The sequence below is a fragment of the Danio rerio genome, chromosome 2, assembly GCF_052040795.2.
Source record: "Danio rerio strain M-AB ecotype USA chromosome 2, GRCz13ab, whole genome shotgun sequence".
Classification (NCBI taxonomy): Eukaryota; Metazoa; Chordata; class Actinopteri; order Cypriniformes; family Danionidae; genus Danio; species Danio rerio.
The window spans coordinates 23,910,026-23,930,656 of NC_141022.1; the positions used below are offsets into that span (position 1 = coordinate 23,910,026).

Consider the following 20,631-nt stretch of genomic DNA (forward strand, 5'->3'; position numbering starts at 1 on the left):
AACTGTTATCAACAGTTTTATTTATTAATGTTGACTTTGAGTGAGATTTACTAATGTGAGAGTGAGGCCTGTTGTTAGAGTTCTGTTGTGTGTCTTCACATCTTTAACCTGCTAATGCTCCATTCAACACTTTCTGTGACTTGCAGACAAGGGATATCTGGAACAACATAGTAAGTGGCGTGATGTGCATACCTTACACGCAGGATTATTGATGTGTATATACACACACTAGTTAGCGATGTGCGCTAATTTGTATTTCTTTTTTTAGTTAGTGTAAGTTCAGGGCGGGGCGTGGCAGTGGCGCAGTAGGTAGTGCTGTCGCCTTACAGCAAAAAGGTCGCTGGGTCGCTGGTTCGAACCTCGGCTCAGTTGGCGTTTCTGTGTGAAGTTTGCATGTTCTCCCTGCCTTCACGCGGGTTTCCGCCGGTTGCTTCGGTTTCCCCCACAGTCCAAAGACATGCGGTACAGGTGAATTGGGTAGGCTAAATTGTCCGTAGTGTATGAGTGTGTGTGTGTGTGTGGATGATTCCCAGAGATGGGTTGCGGCTGGAAAGGCATCCGCTGCGTAAAAACTTGCTGGATAAGTTGGCGGTTCATTCCGCTGTGGCGACCCCGGATTAATAAAGGGACTAAGCCGACAAGAAAATGAATGAATGAAAGTTCAGAGCGCTTTTACGCTTAAGACTTTTTTCTTTTTCTTATTTAGAGGATTGGGGAGGAGATTAAGGGAATATTTTTGTTATATCTATTTATTTGATTTGCTAGCACAAACTTCAGTTTCCTCTCCTGTTAGTCTTGATTTTTTTCAACTTTATCCTTTTGTTTGTAAATGTTGTAAATACAGTGAAAGCAATAAATCTTTTGCGGTGCTAATTCATTATTTTGTTTTCTCTTGCCATCTTCATCATTAGTTTACTCTTTGGTCATCTCTATGTAACTCCTTTTCATTCTCTAGACATATTTCCATCAAAGATTGTAACGCATATAATGCCATATATCAAATGTTTATATGGGCTATGTTGTATTTTCACTTTACATATTATACTACAGTGTGACTGTACAGTACATCACTGTATTGTGTCAACATCCCAATGAACTGTTTACACATAGCACAAAGTGTATTTGTCCATGAATTTTGAAGAACATAAAACATTCAATATGAAGACCAGGAACACCATTTAAACTGTAGTAACCACTGCTAACCTGGGACCAGGATGTTGTGAACCACTTGGAGCAGGGTCTCTCAAAGCAGGCCGCAGTATCTGCAGGTCTGAGGGCTCTGTCACACATCCGCTCAGGAAACTCTTTAAACACACCAGCCTCCAGCCCTGCACACACCACCTGACGCGTCTTCACCCCACGGCCACACGTGGAGTTACACTGCTCAACACAAAATACTACGGTTATTAGCTATTACTCGTTACATACGTATTCACTCAAATTAAAATGATCAATACAAACTTCAGAAAGTTAAAAAAAGGAAGATCTCTGAACTTTATTAATCAACTAGGACTTTTCTATGGCCAACAATCTTTATTATAAACAAAATCTACTACCTGACAAATAAAAAAAACATAAAAAATGCAAGCAAGTCACTAAATGTTAGCCAAAATCAAAATACCAGTTTAACCAAAGGAAACTACAATTTATTGGCTTAAAGATATCAGCCTAAGTTTGTTATTGGACAGGTAACAGAAGCATTTTGAAAATATAATTTATCGTCCAATAACGCCGTCGATATACTGTGCATCCCAGATATTCATAAATGTTTTATTTGATATTCTATTTCTGATATTCTTATATTTATTAATTACATTTACAAAACAGCCAATTACATAACAAATACTAGTAAAGACATGACATGGAGGCAGTGCAATAAGAAAAAAAATATCAGGAATGTTTCAGTAAGTTTAGGTTAAGTAGTTCTGTTTATTTAGGTTATTTTTAAGTGTTATGTCATAGATGAAATGCTGAAAAATATTTTTAGCAGAATGGAAAACATGTTCTACCACTTGTTTCTTGTCCAAATATCTAAAAATTCTTAAATGAAGCATTTTCTAGACAAGCAAATGACCCTTCGCTAAGCCCTGCCCTGCTTAGTAACTGTTGCTATGCCTGTCAAGCTTTCCTGCCTGGCACGTCTATTACTATATGCATATATTTAGTCATTTTTGGCAAACAGGTGAGATATCCGAGAAAGCCAGACAAAAAAGGACTGCAGTATGCATTACAGGGGTATATTCACCACATAATAGGCAACCAAATAATTCAATCAAAATTGAAGCTAGGTTAGTCTAGCCGCCTCATATGCTGACCATTCAACAGCTTAGTTTATGCACAGCAGGAAAGGTGAAATTTCAAAATAATCTAATAATTACTAATTAAACCATGATTTCTCTTTTTTAGCCAAAAAGCCTGATAGACTAATTGTTGTGCAATGAAATATAGTGTTACTAACTGACGTGGAAATGCATGGACAGTGCTTATACATAATTCATTCATAGAAAGAGCAGCCAGAAAGAGGAAATTAATGGATTCGTACTGAATATTAACATCATTGACCCATAACAATGTACAGTAGCTATAACTGTTAGTATGTTTGTGTGCTCTTTATACAGTTTCTATTCTAATTAGCAGTTAAGTGGAAGAAGTAAATAAATAAATTGAAATGCAAATCAAAGTATAAATAGCAGAAGTGGACTAATAGATTTTCCCTAACAGCAAATATTAATCCGACACCAAATATAAAAGCAGACACTAACCTGCTATAACATCGTCACCAATTACTAAATCTTCGAAAAGACAGTCAAAAACATTGGTGAATTATAGCTCTGACATGGGCACGAGGGTTATAAATGACTAAAAAAACAGCTGCAGGTGAAGTATATTGATCGAAAGGGCTTAGATTGTGATCACATCTCGGTTTTGTTCGGTTGAAACGTAGTCCAAATCTTCGTAGCTTGAAACAGATGGAAATATGACTGCTATTAGTATGACTACTATGACGAAAGTTTAAACGAAGCAGTGCTCATAATATCGAGCGAAAAAAAAAGAAAACAACAGCTCTAAAACATAACCTGCTTTGTATTTTTGTAGGAAACACACTTTTTAGGGGAACGTGAGAGGCTTGTGAGTTGTTGCCATCGATCTATCACTCAATGTGTCAGTAATATTGAAAACAAAACCAACTTAGCTCTTTTAGCGCCCCTCACAGAGCCTGATCCATGCTGGCATTTCTTCCCTTGGGTTTTAGGTTTTGAAAAGGTAAAAAATTCCACCACTCTGTCCAAACTTTAAAGATACTGGCTATCAGTTTAGCACAATCCATATGAACAATGTTTTGGCTTGTTTCCCTCACTCGAAAGCTTGACAAAGCCCCTGCGCGTAGCTACGATTGTTAAGCTACGATTGGTGGGTGTCGGTTTGAGGGTGTGGCTTAGCGAAGGGTCAACTGTATAATTTAAAACATAATTTCTTGTTTTAAGAAATTATGTCAAAATTAAGTGAACTTTTCCATAAAACAAGCTAAATAATCTGTCAGTAGGTTAAGCAAAGTAAACTTGTTTTTCGTTTTGACATAATATTATTTTGCTTACCCCATTGGCAGATTAATTTGCTTATTTTAAGGAAAAACTTCTTAAAATTTCTAACTTCTTAAAACAAGACTATATTTTTTGCTTCTCTAGAAAAAGCTTCTAGTTCATGTTTTTTTTTAGATATTTGGACTAGAAACTAGACAAATAATCTAACTAAGAAAAGCCTTTTTTAGAGTGTTGTTCATAAATTGCAGCTTATAGTAAATGAGCATCTCACCTGTTCCCACTCCTGCTCCACCCAGTGAGCGGGGCAGTTTTTGTCGCCGCATGGATGTACTGCCAGTGGCTTCAGCTCTGGATCACATTGACCATCGGAAATCACCTTCCCATTGCTGTTCTTACACACCACGTACCGTTTCATCCTGCCCTCCCCACATGGCCCTGAGCACTTAGAGAAGGACAAAAAACACACACATGATGTCATGTTTAATGTACAAATGAAACTGACAAGCTTCTATGTGATATTTGGCAGGATGTTTTCTGAAACGCACCGGGCCCCAGTCAGAGACGGTCCACCTACGGTCACAGGGCGGCCCCTCACACTCTCTCTGGCTGACTGGTTTGGTGGACTCATTACAAAGTCTGGCCTCCATTGAACAGCGAACATCACGACTCCTCACCCCTCGGCCACCACACCGCGCTGAACACTGTAAGAAATAAAATATTACTCACTTTTAGCTTTGTAAGCTACATAACCTGTAAAACAATGTGCAATGACTGACTGTGCACTTTAAATAGGCTGGACAAAGATTTAGGAACATTTGTTATTAGTGACACCGGTGGTCATTAAGTGAACTACAGTACAAACATTATAAGAGAGAGTGAATGTACTGTAATTCAGTGCACAGATATTCTCAAGGCAAAGCTCCTTTTTATTCTTTGACTAGAAGTAAACTGAAGCTGGAAATTTGGGTGAAGTTACTTTTTTAAAATAATGTATTACTAACCCAAGCATATCTTAATCTAAAAAAAAAAAAAACTCAAAAATAACAACACACTATCACAAAAAGAATATAATAGTTACTTACCTTTACCTAATACTTGGAGTGAGGTATTGATAACAAACAAATTCTTAATAAATATTAACAAAACCCAAACAAAAATCACATACTTTAGTTTTTTTCTCTGACAAAAACATACTTTGTATTAAAAAAAAATCTGTTTACAGACCTATAAATCTGTTTACAGTTATGTAGACAACCAAAGAAGATGTTTTGCTTTTTTATTAATTATTTTTTAAACAATGAATGCTTAAAAATTATTACATATGCTCCCTTTAAAACTCAATTTAAAATAGAATTGTATTTGCCGATAACATTAACAAAATAACACACAACCTTATTGCTCAATTTCATTTAAACTTCATGTCTCTTTTTTGTAAAAAAAAAACTTTTGAGTGCACATTGTAATAATTTCAAATAAGGTTTTATGTTTAAGTACTTAAAAAAGATAGGTTATATACATAGAAAGATATATATGTTGTTGTTTTTTTTTAATCAAGTATCATACTTTGTAGAAACAAACGTGTAATAGCTAGTATTTAATTCACATAAACATTTTAAATGACGCCCTATGACTATGAAAGCTTCTCACACTGACCTCAGACCAGTCTGAGATCTCCCACTGTGGGCCGCAGCTCTTGCTCTTGCAGGCTTTCCTCGTCATGGGTTTCTGCAGCTCCACGGCCTGACAGAGCTCATCATACACAGAGCTGTCGAACCCTGGTGCCATCATCTTCCAGCAGCGCACCGTGCGGAACTGAAAGCCCTCTCCACATGTTCGAGAACACTCACTCCAGCGACTCGTCTCCCACCTGCCTCACAACACAACAATTCAAAGATGAAGCCACTTTTTTTCCAAAACAAATTAAAATGACACAGGAGTTGACAAAATTGTCATTCCAGAGACTAGTGTCCTGGTATAGACACAAATCTGCCTGCCTTGTCGGCCTGTTGATTGCAAGAGCGCAGTCTTCTCAGGCTTAGGTTTGTTGAAAAACGTCCATTGAGAACTTTCACATCTATGATGAAGGAAGCTGAAAGACCCCAGCTCTCAGCTGCCAATTGACATCACATTTACCCCATTTTCCTCACTGCATGATTTGGCTCCCTAGTTTTTCAGGACTGTTCAAGGAATGCCTCTAATGGAGGGCCGAAGACTTGCAAAATAGGTTCATTCTGAAAATGTAGCCCTATATACGTTTCTGGAGATGGTGAATTACGTAGCCAGAAGTACGTATGTGTGCATTTCGTGGTTAAACTGAACAATACGGGGCAGCATGACATCGTTCCTTTTCGTGCTTATCAGCTGACCACTTCCATGTAGACAGCTTTCCCGCTGTTACCAATTTTTCCAGTTAGATCCCCATGTACATCGGTGGACTTGAGACGCAGAGAGGAGCTGATGAAGAACAGGTCCAGAAAGCAAGTAAGACAAGAACAGAAGCCAAAACATAATATAAACAAGTAAATAACAGGGTAAAAATGCGGTAAAATCTGAAAATGTGGTAAGAACCAGACAAGGGCTTTTCTTTTTGTGGATTACTTTTTAAAACTGTCGAGTGGGTTTAGGGAAGTGCGTGTTTGGGTCAGTCGGTGCTTTTGAAAACACTATTAGTTGGATTTAGGGAAGGAGAAGGATGGGTCAGTCGAACGATCAGTCAGTCAGTCAGTCGACAGCAGCCTCTGGTGGATTTACGCAAGAAGAGCAGGTGCAAATGGCACTCACGAGAGGAATTTGAGATTTCAAAAACCGTGCACAATGGCCTCTGGTGGATTCGCGAAAAACAAAAACTTCAAAAAAACGTAGCTCCTGGGAATATTTGGCACTCTCCAGAAATGTACATAAAGGTACATTTTCAGAATGAGCCTGGGTTGAAGAATTCCCTGACACATCAGGAGCAGCAACTAATGCCACACAATCCTTGTTTAAAACATAAAATTTTCACAAACAAACTTGACATCTTGCTTTAAAAATTAAAAAAATGTTATATAAATATAAAAATCTCCCATCTGCAACCTGAGAGCAGATCCCCCCTCTGTGTACCGATGGCAAATGACTTAGCACCGCATGTCTGAGGTATTTCCCTTGTACAGTCAAACCGTTCTGCTTCTTCTTCATTTTAAATTTAACAGTTTAATTTGACTGTTTATTCCCTTTTTGATTGCATTCACCGATATTTTAATGAATGTTTTAGAACTTTTCTGAATTTAATACATCTGAAAGATTACTGTAAATTGGCGACGCAGTGGTGCAGTAGGTAGTGCTGTCGCCTCACAGCAAAAAGGTCGCTGAGTCGCTGGTTTGAGCCTCGGCTCAGATAGCGTTTCTGTGTGCAGTTTGCATGTTCTCCCTGCGTTCGCGTGGGTTTTCGCCCAGTCCTCCGGTTTCCCCCACAGTCCAAAGACATGCGGTACAGGTGAATTGGGTAGGCTAAATTGTCCGTAGAGTATGAGTGTGTGTGTGTGTGTGTGTGTGTGTGTGTGTGTGTGTGTGTGTGTGTGTATGTTTCCCAGAGATGGGTTGCAGCTGGAAGGGCATCCGCTGTGTAAAAACCGCTGTGGCGACCCCGGATTAATAAAGGGACTAAGCCGACAAGAAAATCAATGAATGAATGGACATCTATACTGATATACTGTAATCAAACAACAATAAATTTAGTTAAATTGACATCGATACCTAAAGTGTAGTGCAAATAAAAATACCTCTTTATTAACCGTACTCTGTTAAACAAACAGAAAAGGCTGGACGTAATGACGTCAGTAATATGCATGTTGATGTAATCTACCGACATTTAGCGACTTTTTGGGCAGAGCTTAGCGCCTTTTCGTTGAAAATAGTTGGCAACACTGAGCAGCCCAGGTATAAGAGACAAACATTTTGCTTTCCTGAACATTGGCAGATCCTAAAGTATTGCAAATGCTAAGGGCAAGGTCCCAACGACTGCACCGTTGTCTCCATGAATGTCTGGGTGATACTTTCAAGCCATTCAGGGTATGTGAAACCTCAGGATCTATTCAACACCATGAACAAGACTTTTAACTATACCTGTTTCCAGTTCTCCACCTCCATCTTAACTCATTCCCTCCTTAAACATATTTTATAAACGGCGGAACTCTGCTCAAATTAGACTCTAGAAGACTCTTGTAGACTTCTTAAAGATGAAAACCAACACGTTCTCAAAGAATTATACTAAAAACAAGGCTTCTGGTTTAGGTTCTGAAATGTCCTAACCAAGCAACCTGGCATGTCCACTGGCACCCGGATCAATGTGTCCACCACTCACAGCACCTCTGATAATTAATCACTGGGTCATTAGACCCCAGGTCCTTTAACAAACTGTTCAATTAAATCAACAAGAGGGAACTTGTTGAAAATCTTGCTGCCAAACCAGAAGTCTTGGATGTGCTGGATGTCCACACATGTAATGCTTGTTTGAATATGTTGCATCCTCCTTTTGCTGCTGCCCCAGCCAGTATAGCAAAAGTAGCTCCAACCTAAAGCACAATAGCAAGGCCACAGCTTTTCACTCATGGCACATTGGCAAGATTGGTAAACCTTTATATTTTCAGCGTTGAGACCCTCTTTTAAAGTATGACATAATTGATAACACTGGAATGGGTATTTTGACCCTTTGCTTGAGAAAGCACAGCTTTATGTAATGGCTCAAGAGGTAATGGATGTGAGGCCTGGGAAGCCTTCAGTTCGGAACTTGAAAGATTATCTAGGTTCATCCTTGAATGTTTTCTGCTCCATCCATGTTGTCTCTAATGCTACTATAGGCAGCCCATCAGTGTGTAATTGAACTTGCTTTGCCACCAACTCCACCAAATCCACTGTCCTCGCTGACAACTGCTGTACCTGTAAAATCCCCAGCAACATATCTTGCATTTTCTACATTTGACATTGTAGAATTTCCCTATGATCCTTCACATGCTTACATTTGTGGATATGTTTTCTTCTTTTTGGCTCTGGCCTCACATCCTCCCTTTCTCCCTCTTGACTGAAGGGATCATCTGGAGGTGAATTACTGTTGTGTTGCATCACTTTGCAAAATACTATTGTGAACACAGTACAACTATACTGCAGCTTCAGTGGCGTTCACAAGAGGCTTTCAGAGATCGTTCTTGATTTCATAAATGTAACACTACACATACAAACACACACAAATTATATGAACATATAATATAGTTTTATGAACATATAATATATTTTAAATATATAGATAGAAGGTCACTGGTTTGAGTCCTGGCTGGGCCAGAAGGCATTTCTTCTGTGTAGTTTACATGTTTTCCCTAATGTTCATGTGAGTTTCCTCCGTGGTCCAAAAACATGCAGTATAGGTGATATGTTTGTGTGTGTATCTAAGAGTGTTTGGGTGTTTGCCCATTGCAGCTGAAAGGGCATCTGCTGCATTAAACATATGCCAGACTAATTGGCGGTTAATTCTGCTCAGGTTACCTCTGATAAGTCAGGGAATAAGCTGAAGAATAGTAAGTGAAAACTAAATTTTCCACACGTCAAATTGTGTAAAAATGAAACACTTTCGCTTTCTAAACGGTAACGTTCTTTTAGTTGAGAGAACTGGTTCTGCTACTTACAGCTCTTCCAGGAGGCAATGGACAGCGGTATTGCACATGTACTGTATATATCGATGATTGGTGCACAGATGACACATTTAATTTCTAAGGGTTACCTATGTGGTGGCGTGTTGACTTAAATGAAATAAATCTTAAACGCTAGTAAAAATTATGAGCATCAGACCTGGGCAGGCACTCTTTCCCTGTGCAGAACTCATGTGTTGGCTCCGGCCTGGTCAAAGCATCACAGTAACTCTCGTCCACTTCTGACCCATCATACTTTACACATAACGCATATGATGTGCTTATACCTGCAGACACAAGAGCACAATGTCAATGTCATGTTTGTTCTGTGATTGAATGTATTGCTTTATGTGTGTGTTTGTAAATGCACCTGTTGTACATGTTGAGCTGCAAGGTGCATAAGCAGAAACCTTCCATCTGTACATGTCCGACATGCTGACGTCATGATCCAGAGATTCTACCTCAAACTCATTACTGCAACAGAAGGAGAAACCAGACAGAGAGAAGGCAAGAGACATATGATGAGCATTGCTTGATCAAATGAGTTTTCACACTTTTATCAGACAACTAAAATATTACAATTCAAAATGACCATTACCGCCATGTGTGGTGCTGCCACACTACTAAGAGATTAAGGACATGTTTTTTGATGTGTAACAGCAGTTTGTGATAGTGCCACCAGGGGGCACAAAGAGACGGGATGTGAACAGACAGAAATATACGGTAGCTGTAAATACCATGCTACTTCTAAATGAAGATAAAATAGCAAAACAAAGCATTACAATTCCTTCATCATTAATCATTAAACACGTTAACAAGCTATGTCAATGGCAAGATTTGTCCCATTTTGGTGTCTGCCTCAAATTAAATCTGCAAAAGATTTTATATACACCCCTGACCCGGCAGGGGAGGATATTCTATAAAAACAGAAAACATACTAGTAAAAATGTCTACTTTTTACTATTTTCAAATAAGGTGGAAAGCTCAATCTTCGTACATAATTTGAAACAATATACTTATATTGAGCTGTACTTAGTAAAATGTATTAAATATTGTAATCATACTAAATTGTATTGCATTATATTACATTTGTTACAGTTATAAAACAGCTATATGCACCTTGTTGTTATAAATTCAATTTTGTAAAACACATTATAGAAAAAAATACATTTAAAAAAAAATACATTGTATATTAAAAAATAATAAATATTTATAAAAATGTGGGGCTAAAGTGATTTCTGGATGAGCACATAGTGAAAAAAATTGTTAGTCCAAAAAAAAAAAGAAGAAGAATTTAATAGAAATCACTTTTCCCCATGCACTTAATATGTACTTTCACTACTTACCTAACAAAGTACTGTTTATATAAAGATAACATGCATTAAGATTAGAAAATATATACAGTGCTCAGCATATATAAATACACCCCTTACAAATCTATCTTTTAAATTGATATTTTTAATATGAAACTATACAATATTATATGTGTGCATAAACATTAGTCAGTACTGAAGACAAATCTTGAGCTTATCTAACAAAATATCTTACGATAATGGTCCAAAAACTAGTACACTCAAATTTGTATGTTACATAAAAATAATACATTTTAAAAAAGAGGAAAAATCAAGAGAAGTACAAAAATAAATAAATTGTAGGTTGTCATTTTTTTTAATATTTCTCATGAATTTAAATGCATTTTATTTTTATTTTGTAAATACGTTTGGTGACTAAAATATTATTTTAATAAATATATCTGTTTAATAAATCTGTTTGCAACTATTATGAGTATATATATATATATAGTCAAGTGATATCAAATTCATTTTTTTCAAATTGTTCAATAAGTAAATGAATTCAATTAAATTAAATCCTATATCTTTCTTCTCTCCATTCTTCTCTCTCAATTCTGTTTTTAACCTGAACTCTTCTAAATGCCAGAAAGTCCAGAAATATAACTATAAAAAAAACTACAGGGCTAAAAAGAGTGCACGTATAACTCATCGGAACTTGAATGCACCTTCATTGCTTTCACACTTTGTATGTTTGCTTAAGTCTGAACCAGAATGTGATTCATTGAGCTACATCACCATCAATACAGTTCCTACAGCAGAAAAGCGTAAATCCCCCGAGTTCCTGCATATCCAACAAGTCAAGAAAAGCTTCATTTATATTTCATAATTTCATGTTAACTTCCCCCCTGAGGATTGAACGGCTGAAGGCTGGGAACGGAAAAGCTTTCTGCTTTATTCTACCCTAACAAGCACATCTGCAGAAAGGTTGCAATGATGTTTTGAAAGATTGGTACACATTTCCATTCATAACAACTCAAGCCAGACCGTGGCTATAAATATGTCAGAGCATTCGTCTAAAGGCTCTGTCCCGCTCATGTGGCCTGCGTCTGACCTCTCGCTGTGGGGGGCCTGCACTGGCTCCATCTGGTGGAGCTGGAGGATGTTGGACTGGTGGTTGGTGGAGTCGTTGGTCCTGGGCTCTCCATCAGGACTGTGCAGGTCCAGACTGCCCGGGTAGATCTCCAGGGTCAAGCTGTTGTCCAGGGGTGCACTGGAGTTGAGCTTGAGTATGGAACAGCCAGAGAGTGCAGATGAGTCTTTACAGGGCTGTCTGGAGGACCATGATGCCCCGTCATAGAGGAGACTCTTCAGGAGAGGGATGGAGGTGTTTGAGTCACTGGAACTGGACGAATCACCATCAATCAGGTTGGAATCGGGGCCTGCACAATAGCAAAGCATGTTTAAATGGCACATCAGTCAAGTTAGTCAATGGTGTATTGGACAAGGTAAGCGTTTCTTTATCTATATATTGAATGTTTCAATGTGAGTACATTAAACAAAACTATTATTCAATAATCATTATTCAATAATTTTATACATGCTTAACATGGCAATACATTTTTCACAGTATTTATATTTTTTTTCTTCTGGAGAAAGTCTTATTTATTTATTTCAGCTAGAATGAAAGCAGTTTTGTTTTTTTTTGTAAATCATTTTAAGGTCAATATTTTTAGCCCCCTCAAGCAATATGTTTTTTCGATTGTCTACAGAACAAACCACCATTATATAATGACTTGCCTAATTACCCTAACTTGCCCAATTAACATAGGCCTATTAATTAAGCCTATTAATTGCGCTTTGGGATGAATGTTAATATCTTGAGAATTATATTTTATAATATTATATACTGTCATCATGGCAAGGATAGAAGATACCATTTATTACAAATTGGTTATTAAAAATACTATGTTTAGAAATGTGTACTGTTTAGAAGAATATACAGATACACTCACTAGCCACTTTATTAGGTACACCTTTCCAACTGCTCCTTAACGCAAATTTCTTATCAGCCAATCACATGGCAGCAACTCAATGCATTTAGGCATGTAAACAGAGAAAAGACGATCTGCTGCAGTTCAAACTGAGCATCAAATTGGGGAAGAAAGGTGATTTAAGTGACTTCGAATGTGGCATGGTTGTTGGTGCCAGGCGGGCTTGTCTGAGTATTTCAAGAACTGCTGATCTACTGGGATTTTCATGCACAACTATCTATAGGGTTTATAGAAAATAAAGAGCCGAAAAGAAAAGGGAAAATATCCAGTGAGGAGGAGTTCTATGGCTGCAAATGCCTTGTTGATGCCAGAGATCAAAGGAGAATGGCCAGACTGGCTCGAGCTGATAGAAAGGCAACAATAACTCAAAAAACATGTGAATCATGTCAGACTGGTTTCTTGAATATGACAATGAGTTCACTGTACTCAAATGGCCTCCACAGTCACCAGACCTAAATCCAATAAAGCACCTTTTGAATGAGATTCGAATCATGGATGTGCAGCTGACAAATCTGCAGCAACTGCGTGATGCTATCATGTCAGAATGGACCAAAATCTCTGAGGACTATTTCCAGTACCTTGCTGAATCTATGCCATAAAGGATTTAGGCAGTTCTGAAGACAAATAGAGATCCAACCCAGTACTAATATATATATATTAAAGTAATCCATTTTACATTTAGTCATTTGACAGATGCTTTTGACCAAACTGACTTTCAAATGAGAAGGCACTAAGCAATTCAACATGAAGAGGCAATAAACATAAGAACTCATACAAAGGAACTGCTACTGCTCAGAGAAATAAGGGCTAGAGTAGAGTGCCGGTCTTACAGTACATACTACGTAGAGTGCCGGTCTTACAGTACATACTAAGTCATAACTTGACTGTCTTGTAAAGCTGTGTAGTTGCTAGAAGCCAGAGAAAACCTTTTTATAAAGTTTTAAATGTGGATATTTTTCAAACAAAAACTGCACTCCACTCGCATTACTTCAGAAGGAATTCATTAACCTCAGGAATCATATGGATTGGCTAAAGAGAGAGTAAAATAGGGGATATTGTTATTTATTTTGAAGCATTCCCTTGTCTTAAAAAAATATGTAGTCAGTAAGGACTTGTTTACACCTGGTCACTTCATGCATTTTTTTCTAATCACTAACCTATACGATTTGTGAAAATGGCTCCATTTACATTTGCCCACATACATGTGCCTCCACGAAACGGAATTTAAATTCGATCTTCAATCCTGAACTATATGCAAATTGAACAAGGTAAATTAAACAAAATTTGTGTTAAAATTGTCAGATATACTTAATTTTATACATTTATAATTTCTTACAATTGTTTTTTTTTGTTTTTGTTTTTTTACAGAAACGTAAGCTACTTATCTTATTCAGCATACAAATCGTTTTATATGTAGCGAACAGGAGGTTTTATTCTTCACACATGTTGCAGTAAAACATCATTACAAGCGGGAGTGCTCTGTGGTTATGGTCAAGGTGTAGGCTAAATGAAGGGTATGTATGTTGTATGCTACTAATAGATATTAGTTTACCATAATAATTCATTTAATCATTTAAGGATTAACGACAGGTCAAAAAAAAAGGTCGCCGGTTCAAGTCGCGGTTGTGTGCTCCAGTTTCCTCCACAGTCTAAAGACATGCGATATACTGTAAGTGAATTGCTAAACTGATATAAGTGCGATATAAGTGAAGTAAAGTGGCCGTAGTGTATGAGTGCATGTGTGAATGTGAGTGTGTATGGATGTTTCCCAGTAATGAAAGTAGCCTAAAATGATGATGATGATGAATTCATGGTCCTAAAATATGATAGCCAAAAATCAGCTATACCATGCAGCAAAAACTAAATACATAAAAATACTTTTTTTTTCACCAATGATGGTTTTATTTATTCATTCACTTCTTTTTGGTTTGGTCCATGTTTTACACAGCGGATGCCCTTCCAGCTGTAACCCATCCCTGGGAAACATCCATACACACTCATTCACACTTTTACACTACGGACAATTTAGCTTACCCAATTCACCTGTAACGTATGTCTTTGGACTGTGGGGGAAACCAGAGCACCCAGAGGAAACCCATTCGAATGCAGGGAGAACATGCAAACTCCACACAGAAACGCCAACTGACCCAGCTGAGGCTCGAACCAGCGACTTTCTTGCTGTAAGGCGACAGCACTACCTACTGCGCCACCGTGTTGTCCAATGCTTGTTTCATAATGATAAAATATTCCTATTTGTATAGATAAATCATGAACCACATGTTGTTCACATGAAAAAAGCACAATTTTTCCAGAAAGAACCAAATGTACTTTTTAAGTTTGACACAAATCAATCAAAACTAAACTTTACAGCCAAATACCCTATTTTAAAGCAACAAATAAATGTTTCACCCTGAAATTTACTTACCAAAATTCTCTTGTGCCTCAAGATGGTGTATTTCATCATCCAATTCATTCTGAAGGACCTCACTGGCCGGTCTAAACAGCACCAGAGCAGGCAGTTCACTGAAGTTCACAGAGGCCTGAAGCCCCCACAGCAGCTCCTCGTGCACATCTACATTATCCTGAGGAACCAGTGAACTGCTCTGATTGCTTTTCTTTTCATGCTGCTTCCGGGCCCCAATTTCGTTATGCTCTGTTGAGGACGTGTTGCCCTTGGGCTCGGCCACTGAGGAGTCTCTAGACGTCTTTGACATCAGGTTGCTGATCTGAGGTTGTTCGGGCGTAGAAGTCATTGGAAAAGCCGGAGCTCGAGGAACTGTGTATTCATATGTGATGTGAGGCATCTTTCCATTGAGGTTGTAATACTGAATGTATAGAGGAAAAAAGATTTTACTAAAGATATAGAGTACTTGATGAAGATGAAAACTGTATTGATCGTGTCCTTTTTTAAAGAATTGTACACAGTTCAGATGCAGATTTCTTTAGAGGCATGGAGGCTTGTTTTTTGGTGTCAAGAAAAATGGTAAAAAGATCTTTGTCAATCAGTTTTTACTGCATCCCAATTCACATACTATCCATCCTAAATAATATTTGAAAATTCAAATTGTATGTCCCAATCGTAGTATGTTGAAAAGAGCATTCCAAAGGTTCCCGGATGGTTTACTATTTCCAGTAAAAAATACTCTTAATACTCTAACGGCTGATATTGCCCACAAAACATACCGCATGGGACATGAATTTGATTAGAACTACAAACACGGGGGAAAAGTTAAAATAAAGGGAGACCAACCATCAAGTAAAGAGGGTTCGGTAAAGATGTTTGTATGACTGTTTATTAATATTTAGCCCACCATCACGTTTTCTGTTATATTTAATTTGCAACAACAATGTGAACATACATCAAGATATGATTGGACATTGAATGAATATTTATCCAGAGACCTGAAGAGATTTCTCTGCATGAAAGACTTGTGAATGGCAGATTATCCTGCTGCTGCTTTTTTAGTAAGGTAGGAAATTAAATATGAAAGAAATGTGCATGATTAATAGACTCATAACCAAGCAATATACCGATCTGTTAACAAGGTAGTAGTATGTCCCAAGGCTTGCATACTCTTCTGCTACACACTCAAAAGTATATACTTTTTCTTTACAAAAAAGTACATATTTTTATGGCAAAGTATGAGTTTGCGAATTGGAAAGCAGCATTAATGTTTGTTCTGGTATAAAAATGTCAGAATTGAAAAATTCAGAGGTAAAAAGTCAGAATTTTAAGATATCAACTTAATATGTAAGAATTCTGATATTTTTCTTGTGTTTTTCCCCCTTTATTTATTTATTTTTTTATCTTACAATTCTGAGTTTACATTGACAATTACTTTTTTCTTTTTTCAGAATTTTGAGAAATGGAGTATGAAGTACAGTATGAAAAAGCATAAACAAGCAAAAAAGATTTTTTTTTTTTTGAGATTTTTACTCAGAAACTGGAAAAGTAGTGAGAGGTCTGAGATGCAAACTCAGAATTAGAACGAATTAACACATGTAATAACACAAACTCAGAATTGAAAAACAATCAGCATGAGATTTCTTTTTTAAAATGTGGTGGGTTTATATCTGGCAAATGTTTTCAGTGTTTCAAGAAAAAAAATAGGATTATGAGATTTTATTATCTCATTCAATCATTTATTCACTTTTGCCAAAATGCAGGCTTCAATGCAGTGCACTATAGCAGTAGTTCTCAAAGTGAAGGGACAATGACAGGGCGTCGCTTAGTGATTTCCAAAAGTCAAAAAATTTTTATTAAACTATTAGAATTACCATACTTGAACCATAACCCACAGAAGAGTAGTTTTAATAGTAAAAAAACAACATCATCAACATCATGCAAATGAAAAGCCATCAGCCTTTCAAATACTTTTTTTTTTATAGGATTGGTGTGTTTACGTTAGATTAACCACACAGCAATAGTGTCAGCTACAGCAGATTGATTTTATATCACCAGGTTAAACTTTCTGACACCTTTATGGCAATCAAATACATTAAAGATGAATACAGGCCAAAACTGAACATTGAGAACAATTTCTGATTGGCAGTCTCTAAAATTAAACCAAGAATAGACTTGTGCTGAAAACATCGTTTCCACCGGTCTCTTTAGTTGAGGTTAATATTAAATTAAACAAATTAATAAATGACTGTAAAATGATATGGTTGTTAGACTGTTTCACTTTTTTGTGTTGTCAATATGCTTGTGTTTATATAGGCCTATCATTGTGTGTGCAACATTTGTATATTTACAGTATAACTACCTCCAAGGAATTTGGAGGTCGCGAGTCAATGGCATTGTTATTTTAGACATCGCGGACTGAAAGGTTTGGGAACCCCTGCACTAGAGAAGGTACTAATGTCATAAATAAACTTGTTTCAACATGTTGTTTCAATTCAGTTCAATAACTATGTTTGTTACAAGGTTACTTACCATTATTCAATTATATCAATAGTGCCATCATTCAGCTCAAGTTAAATAAAGATTGAGTTCAGTAAAGTAAAAAGTTTTTTTATCACCTGATACAGTTTAGATTTTTTGATGTAGCCACCTTTGGTTAGCTATGATGGGGTCTCCAATGAAGATTAGGTAACACATCTAAATCCCACTAGTCCCAAAGTGTCACTTGAGACACTTTGGGACCATTATTTTAGCTTCATAGGACTTCAATGTTTCATGAGGAGTCATGGATATTCATTTTATTTTGCCTTTATGTTTGTTTTTGTTTAGTTTTTTACTTTCAAAGTGCTGCTTGCTGTTGACTTGCATTTTTTGAATCATTTAAATGATGACAATTAAAAAAATTCTGTAATGATCTACAAAAGTAAAAATAAATCTTATATCTAGATGTACTGCATCATTAATTTGACTGAACTGCAATGATCACAGTACTGTCTTCTGTAGGGCTGCTTAGATCAATAAACATCTTTTCCAATTTGACAGGATTTGCAAAAGTGATTGAACATTGTCTAGTTCAGAGATGCCCAAAATAGGCCCTGGGAGCTAAAATAGGCCCATTGTAACCTCTGATTTGGCCCACCAGCCTATCTGAGAAAAGAGTACAAAGAATTGAGGTTAATGAGATCGTCATTTCTAATTTGACGTAACCTTTTTTGTTTGTTTGTTTTATTGCTGATCTACAAAAAAAGCAAAGTGAAATTAAATGTTTTGATTAAATGTTGTAAATGAATCAGATTTTTAATACTTTTTAATAGTATGTTGATTTATGTTGGTTTCTAGTTATTTGTAAATATTATTAAATAGATTAGGAAATTACCCATGGGGACTTTATTTACCTTTGGCCCATTAGACTAAATCAAGTTGGGTTTTTAGCCCTTCATAAGAAAAAGTTTGCGCACCCCTAGTCTAGATTGTTCTCAATACTATACTAAATTTGCACATCTGATTTTTATTTACCTATTTATTCGTGTGAATTGTCTTTGAAAAAACTTGTATAGTATAAAACACTATTTAAAAAAAGGTGACTTGATTATCTTTAAAATTATATGCTGCTAGCTGACATATTGTCACATATGAGATCAAATAAAAATATGGTTGTGATCATTTTACATACCTATATACCTACCATGACATTCAGGGCCTGCTGGGTGGGACCCTGAGCCATGATGTACTCAAAGCCATCAGAGAAGAGGTTTGCAGGCCTCCTGTATTTAAAGACCGTCCCGGCAACATGAAAGTTTTGTGGATTGTCAATCACACTGTTGCCATTGAAGAAGAAGTGGCCAGCTTCATCAGAAAGAGCTAGACAACAGAGAAAGACATGTAACTTGCTCTTTATTTTTCTTTACATTATTTTGACTAATCTGTCAAATGAAACTCTTACCCAAGATATTTTCAGTTTTACGCCTCTCTATGATTTGGATGTCAGTAGCACCAACTGGTATATTGGTTATAAACACATAACCTAAAGACAAAGATATTTGTAAAAATGGTACTTGTGTTTAATGAGACTTTTTCAAAAGGTCATTACTGATTATATAAGAATATGTTTCGAAAAATGTTGATGTCTAAATACTTAAGTATTGGTTCCTACTAAATGCTAACAAAAAAATTAAGGTCAATATGTGACCCTTGACCATTAAACCAGTCATAAGTAAAAAAAAAATTTGAAAGCTTTTCATCAATGCATACCTTGTTAGGTTTTTAACAAAATTTGGGTAATACACAACTATTTGAAAATCCGGAATCTGAGAGTTCAACAAATCTAAATATTTATAAAATTGGCTTTAAAGTTGTCAAAATTAAGCTCTTAGCAGTGCAAATTAATCAAAAGTTAAGTTCAGATATATTTACAAAAGCAAATTTACAAAAAAATCTTCATAAAACATGATCTTTACTTAAAATAAAATGTAAAAAAATTGACAACTATTGCAAAAATATACTCATGCAACATACGATGTCCATGTTTCAGGGTTCACAGTCACATATGAATAAAAACTGTGTGGCTGTCAACATTCTTCAATAGTTTCAAAAACAAAAGGATACTTGGATGTTTTTGGCTATAGGTTTGAGAAAAATGCTAATTATTTAGTTTATTTTATAAAGGTTTGATAACATTTACTTTAACATGAAAAAAAGAAAATAGTCATTTAGTTCTTATTTTTTATTTTTTCATGACATTTTTTAAGAATAACAAATATTTTCATTGGTTGCAACTGAAAATCAGAGTTATATAACCAAATACTGCTTTGTTAACACTTCTAAAGTTAAAACATTAATATAAATGTCTAAAAGCTGTTATTTTATGCAGCCAATAATGCTATAAATTACAACCTTTGTATGTTCAATATTCATTATAATCTGTAGTTTATGTTCAATCTTCTTAAATTTGGAAAAACAATTAAGTTAGCTTAATTGATTTGGATTGGGACAAGATGAAGGAATTGTGTAGAACCCAGATTTTTAGATCATTTCTAAAAATGTTTTTTTTGACTAAAACCTTATTTTAATAAATGCATCTGTTTAATAAATCTGTTTTGTTCAAATGCATCAAAATATATTACCTATATCAACTGAGAAATGGATAAAAACATACAGTTTTAAAATGGGGTGTTCTCAATTATGCTAAAGACTGTAACTATAAAGCACAAATCAATATAGGGATATATCCATAAATTACTATTTAGGGTTTGGAAGAACATGGTGTCTATATAGTCAAAAAATATAGTCTATATAGTCAAAAAAAATAATATATATATATATATATATATATATATATATATATATATATATATATATATAAATATATATATATTGCCCTCACCCCACCCCACCCCTAAACCCAACCATCACGGGAGACTGTGTGCAGCTTTACTGTCTGATTAAACTCATCCTGTAGGATTTATAAGCATTTTCAGAAATGAGGACGTCACCAATGTCCTCATATTTCATCACCTTTTTGTAATACCTGTGTCATACCTATGTCATTATACAGATTTGTGTCCTGATACTGTATGTCACAAAAACATGTACACACACACACACACACACACACACACACACACACACAGTTGAAGTCAGAATTATTAGCCCCCCTTTTAATTTTTTTTTCTTTTTTAAATGTTT

General features: G+C 36.1%; 1 protein-coding gene and 1 long non-coding RNA gene across 8 annotated transcripts in view; one reads left to right on the forward strand and one right to left on the reverse strand.

Moving 5' to 3' along the window:
* si:ch211-267e7.3 overlaps positions 1-20,631 on the reverse strand; it is a 47,162-nt gene that overhangs the window by 8,288 nt on the left and 18,243 nt on the right. For 6 of the 7 annotated variants that reach the window (XM_087240701.1, XM_087240698.1, XM_087240699.1 and 3 more), the window contains 10 exons: positions 18,890-18,970; positions 18,632-18,807; positions 14,968-15,367; positions 11,603-11,930; positions 9,570-9,673; positions 9,360-9,486; positions 5,196-5,409; positions 4,088-4,243; positions 3,814-3,984; positions 1,204-1,380 (listed from right to left, as the gene is read on the reverse strand). In XM_087240701.1, the coding sequence (XP_087096827.1) occupies positions 1,204-1,380; positions 3,814-3,984; positions 4,088-4,243; positions 5,196-5,409; positions 9,360-9,486; positions 9,570-9,673; positions 11,603-11,930; positions 14,968-15,367; positions 18,632-18,807; positions 18,890-18,970 (1,934 nt within the window). Of the gene's footprint in view, positions 1-1,203; positions 1,381-3,813; positions 3,985-4,087; positions 4,244-5,195; positions 5,410-9,359; positions 9,487-9,569; positions 9,674-11,602; positions 11,931-14,967; positions 15,368-18,619; positions 18,808-18,889; positions 18,971-20,631 lie in introns of those variants that run through there. The other variant, XM_087240704.1, reaches the window with a different exon arrangement.
* Positions 267-4,258, forward strand: LOC147846322 (uncharacterized). The gene is made up of 2 exons (XR_015478432.1): positions 267-2,955; positions 3,042-4,258. It is a non-coding gene; the product is annotated as an uncharacterized LOC147846322 (long non-coding RNA).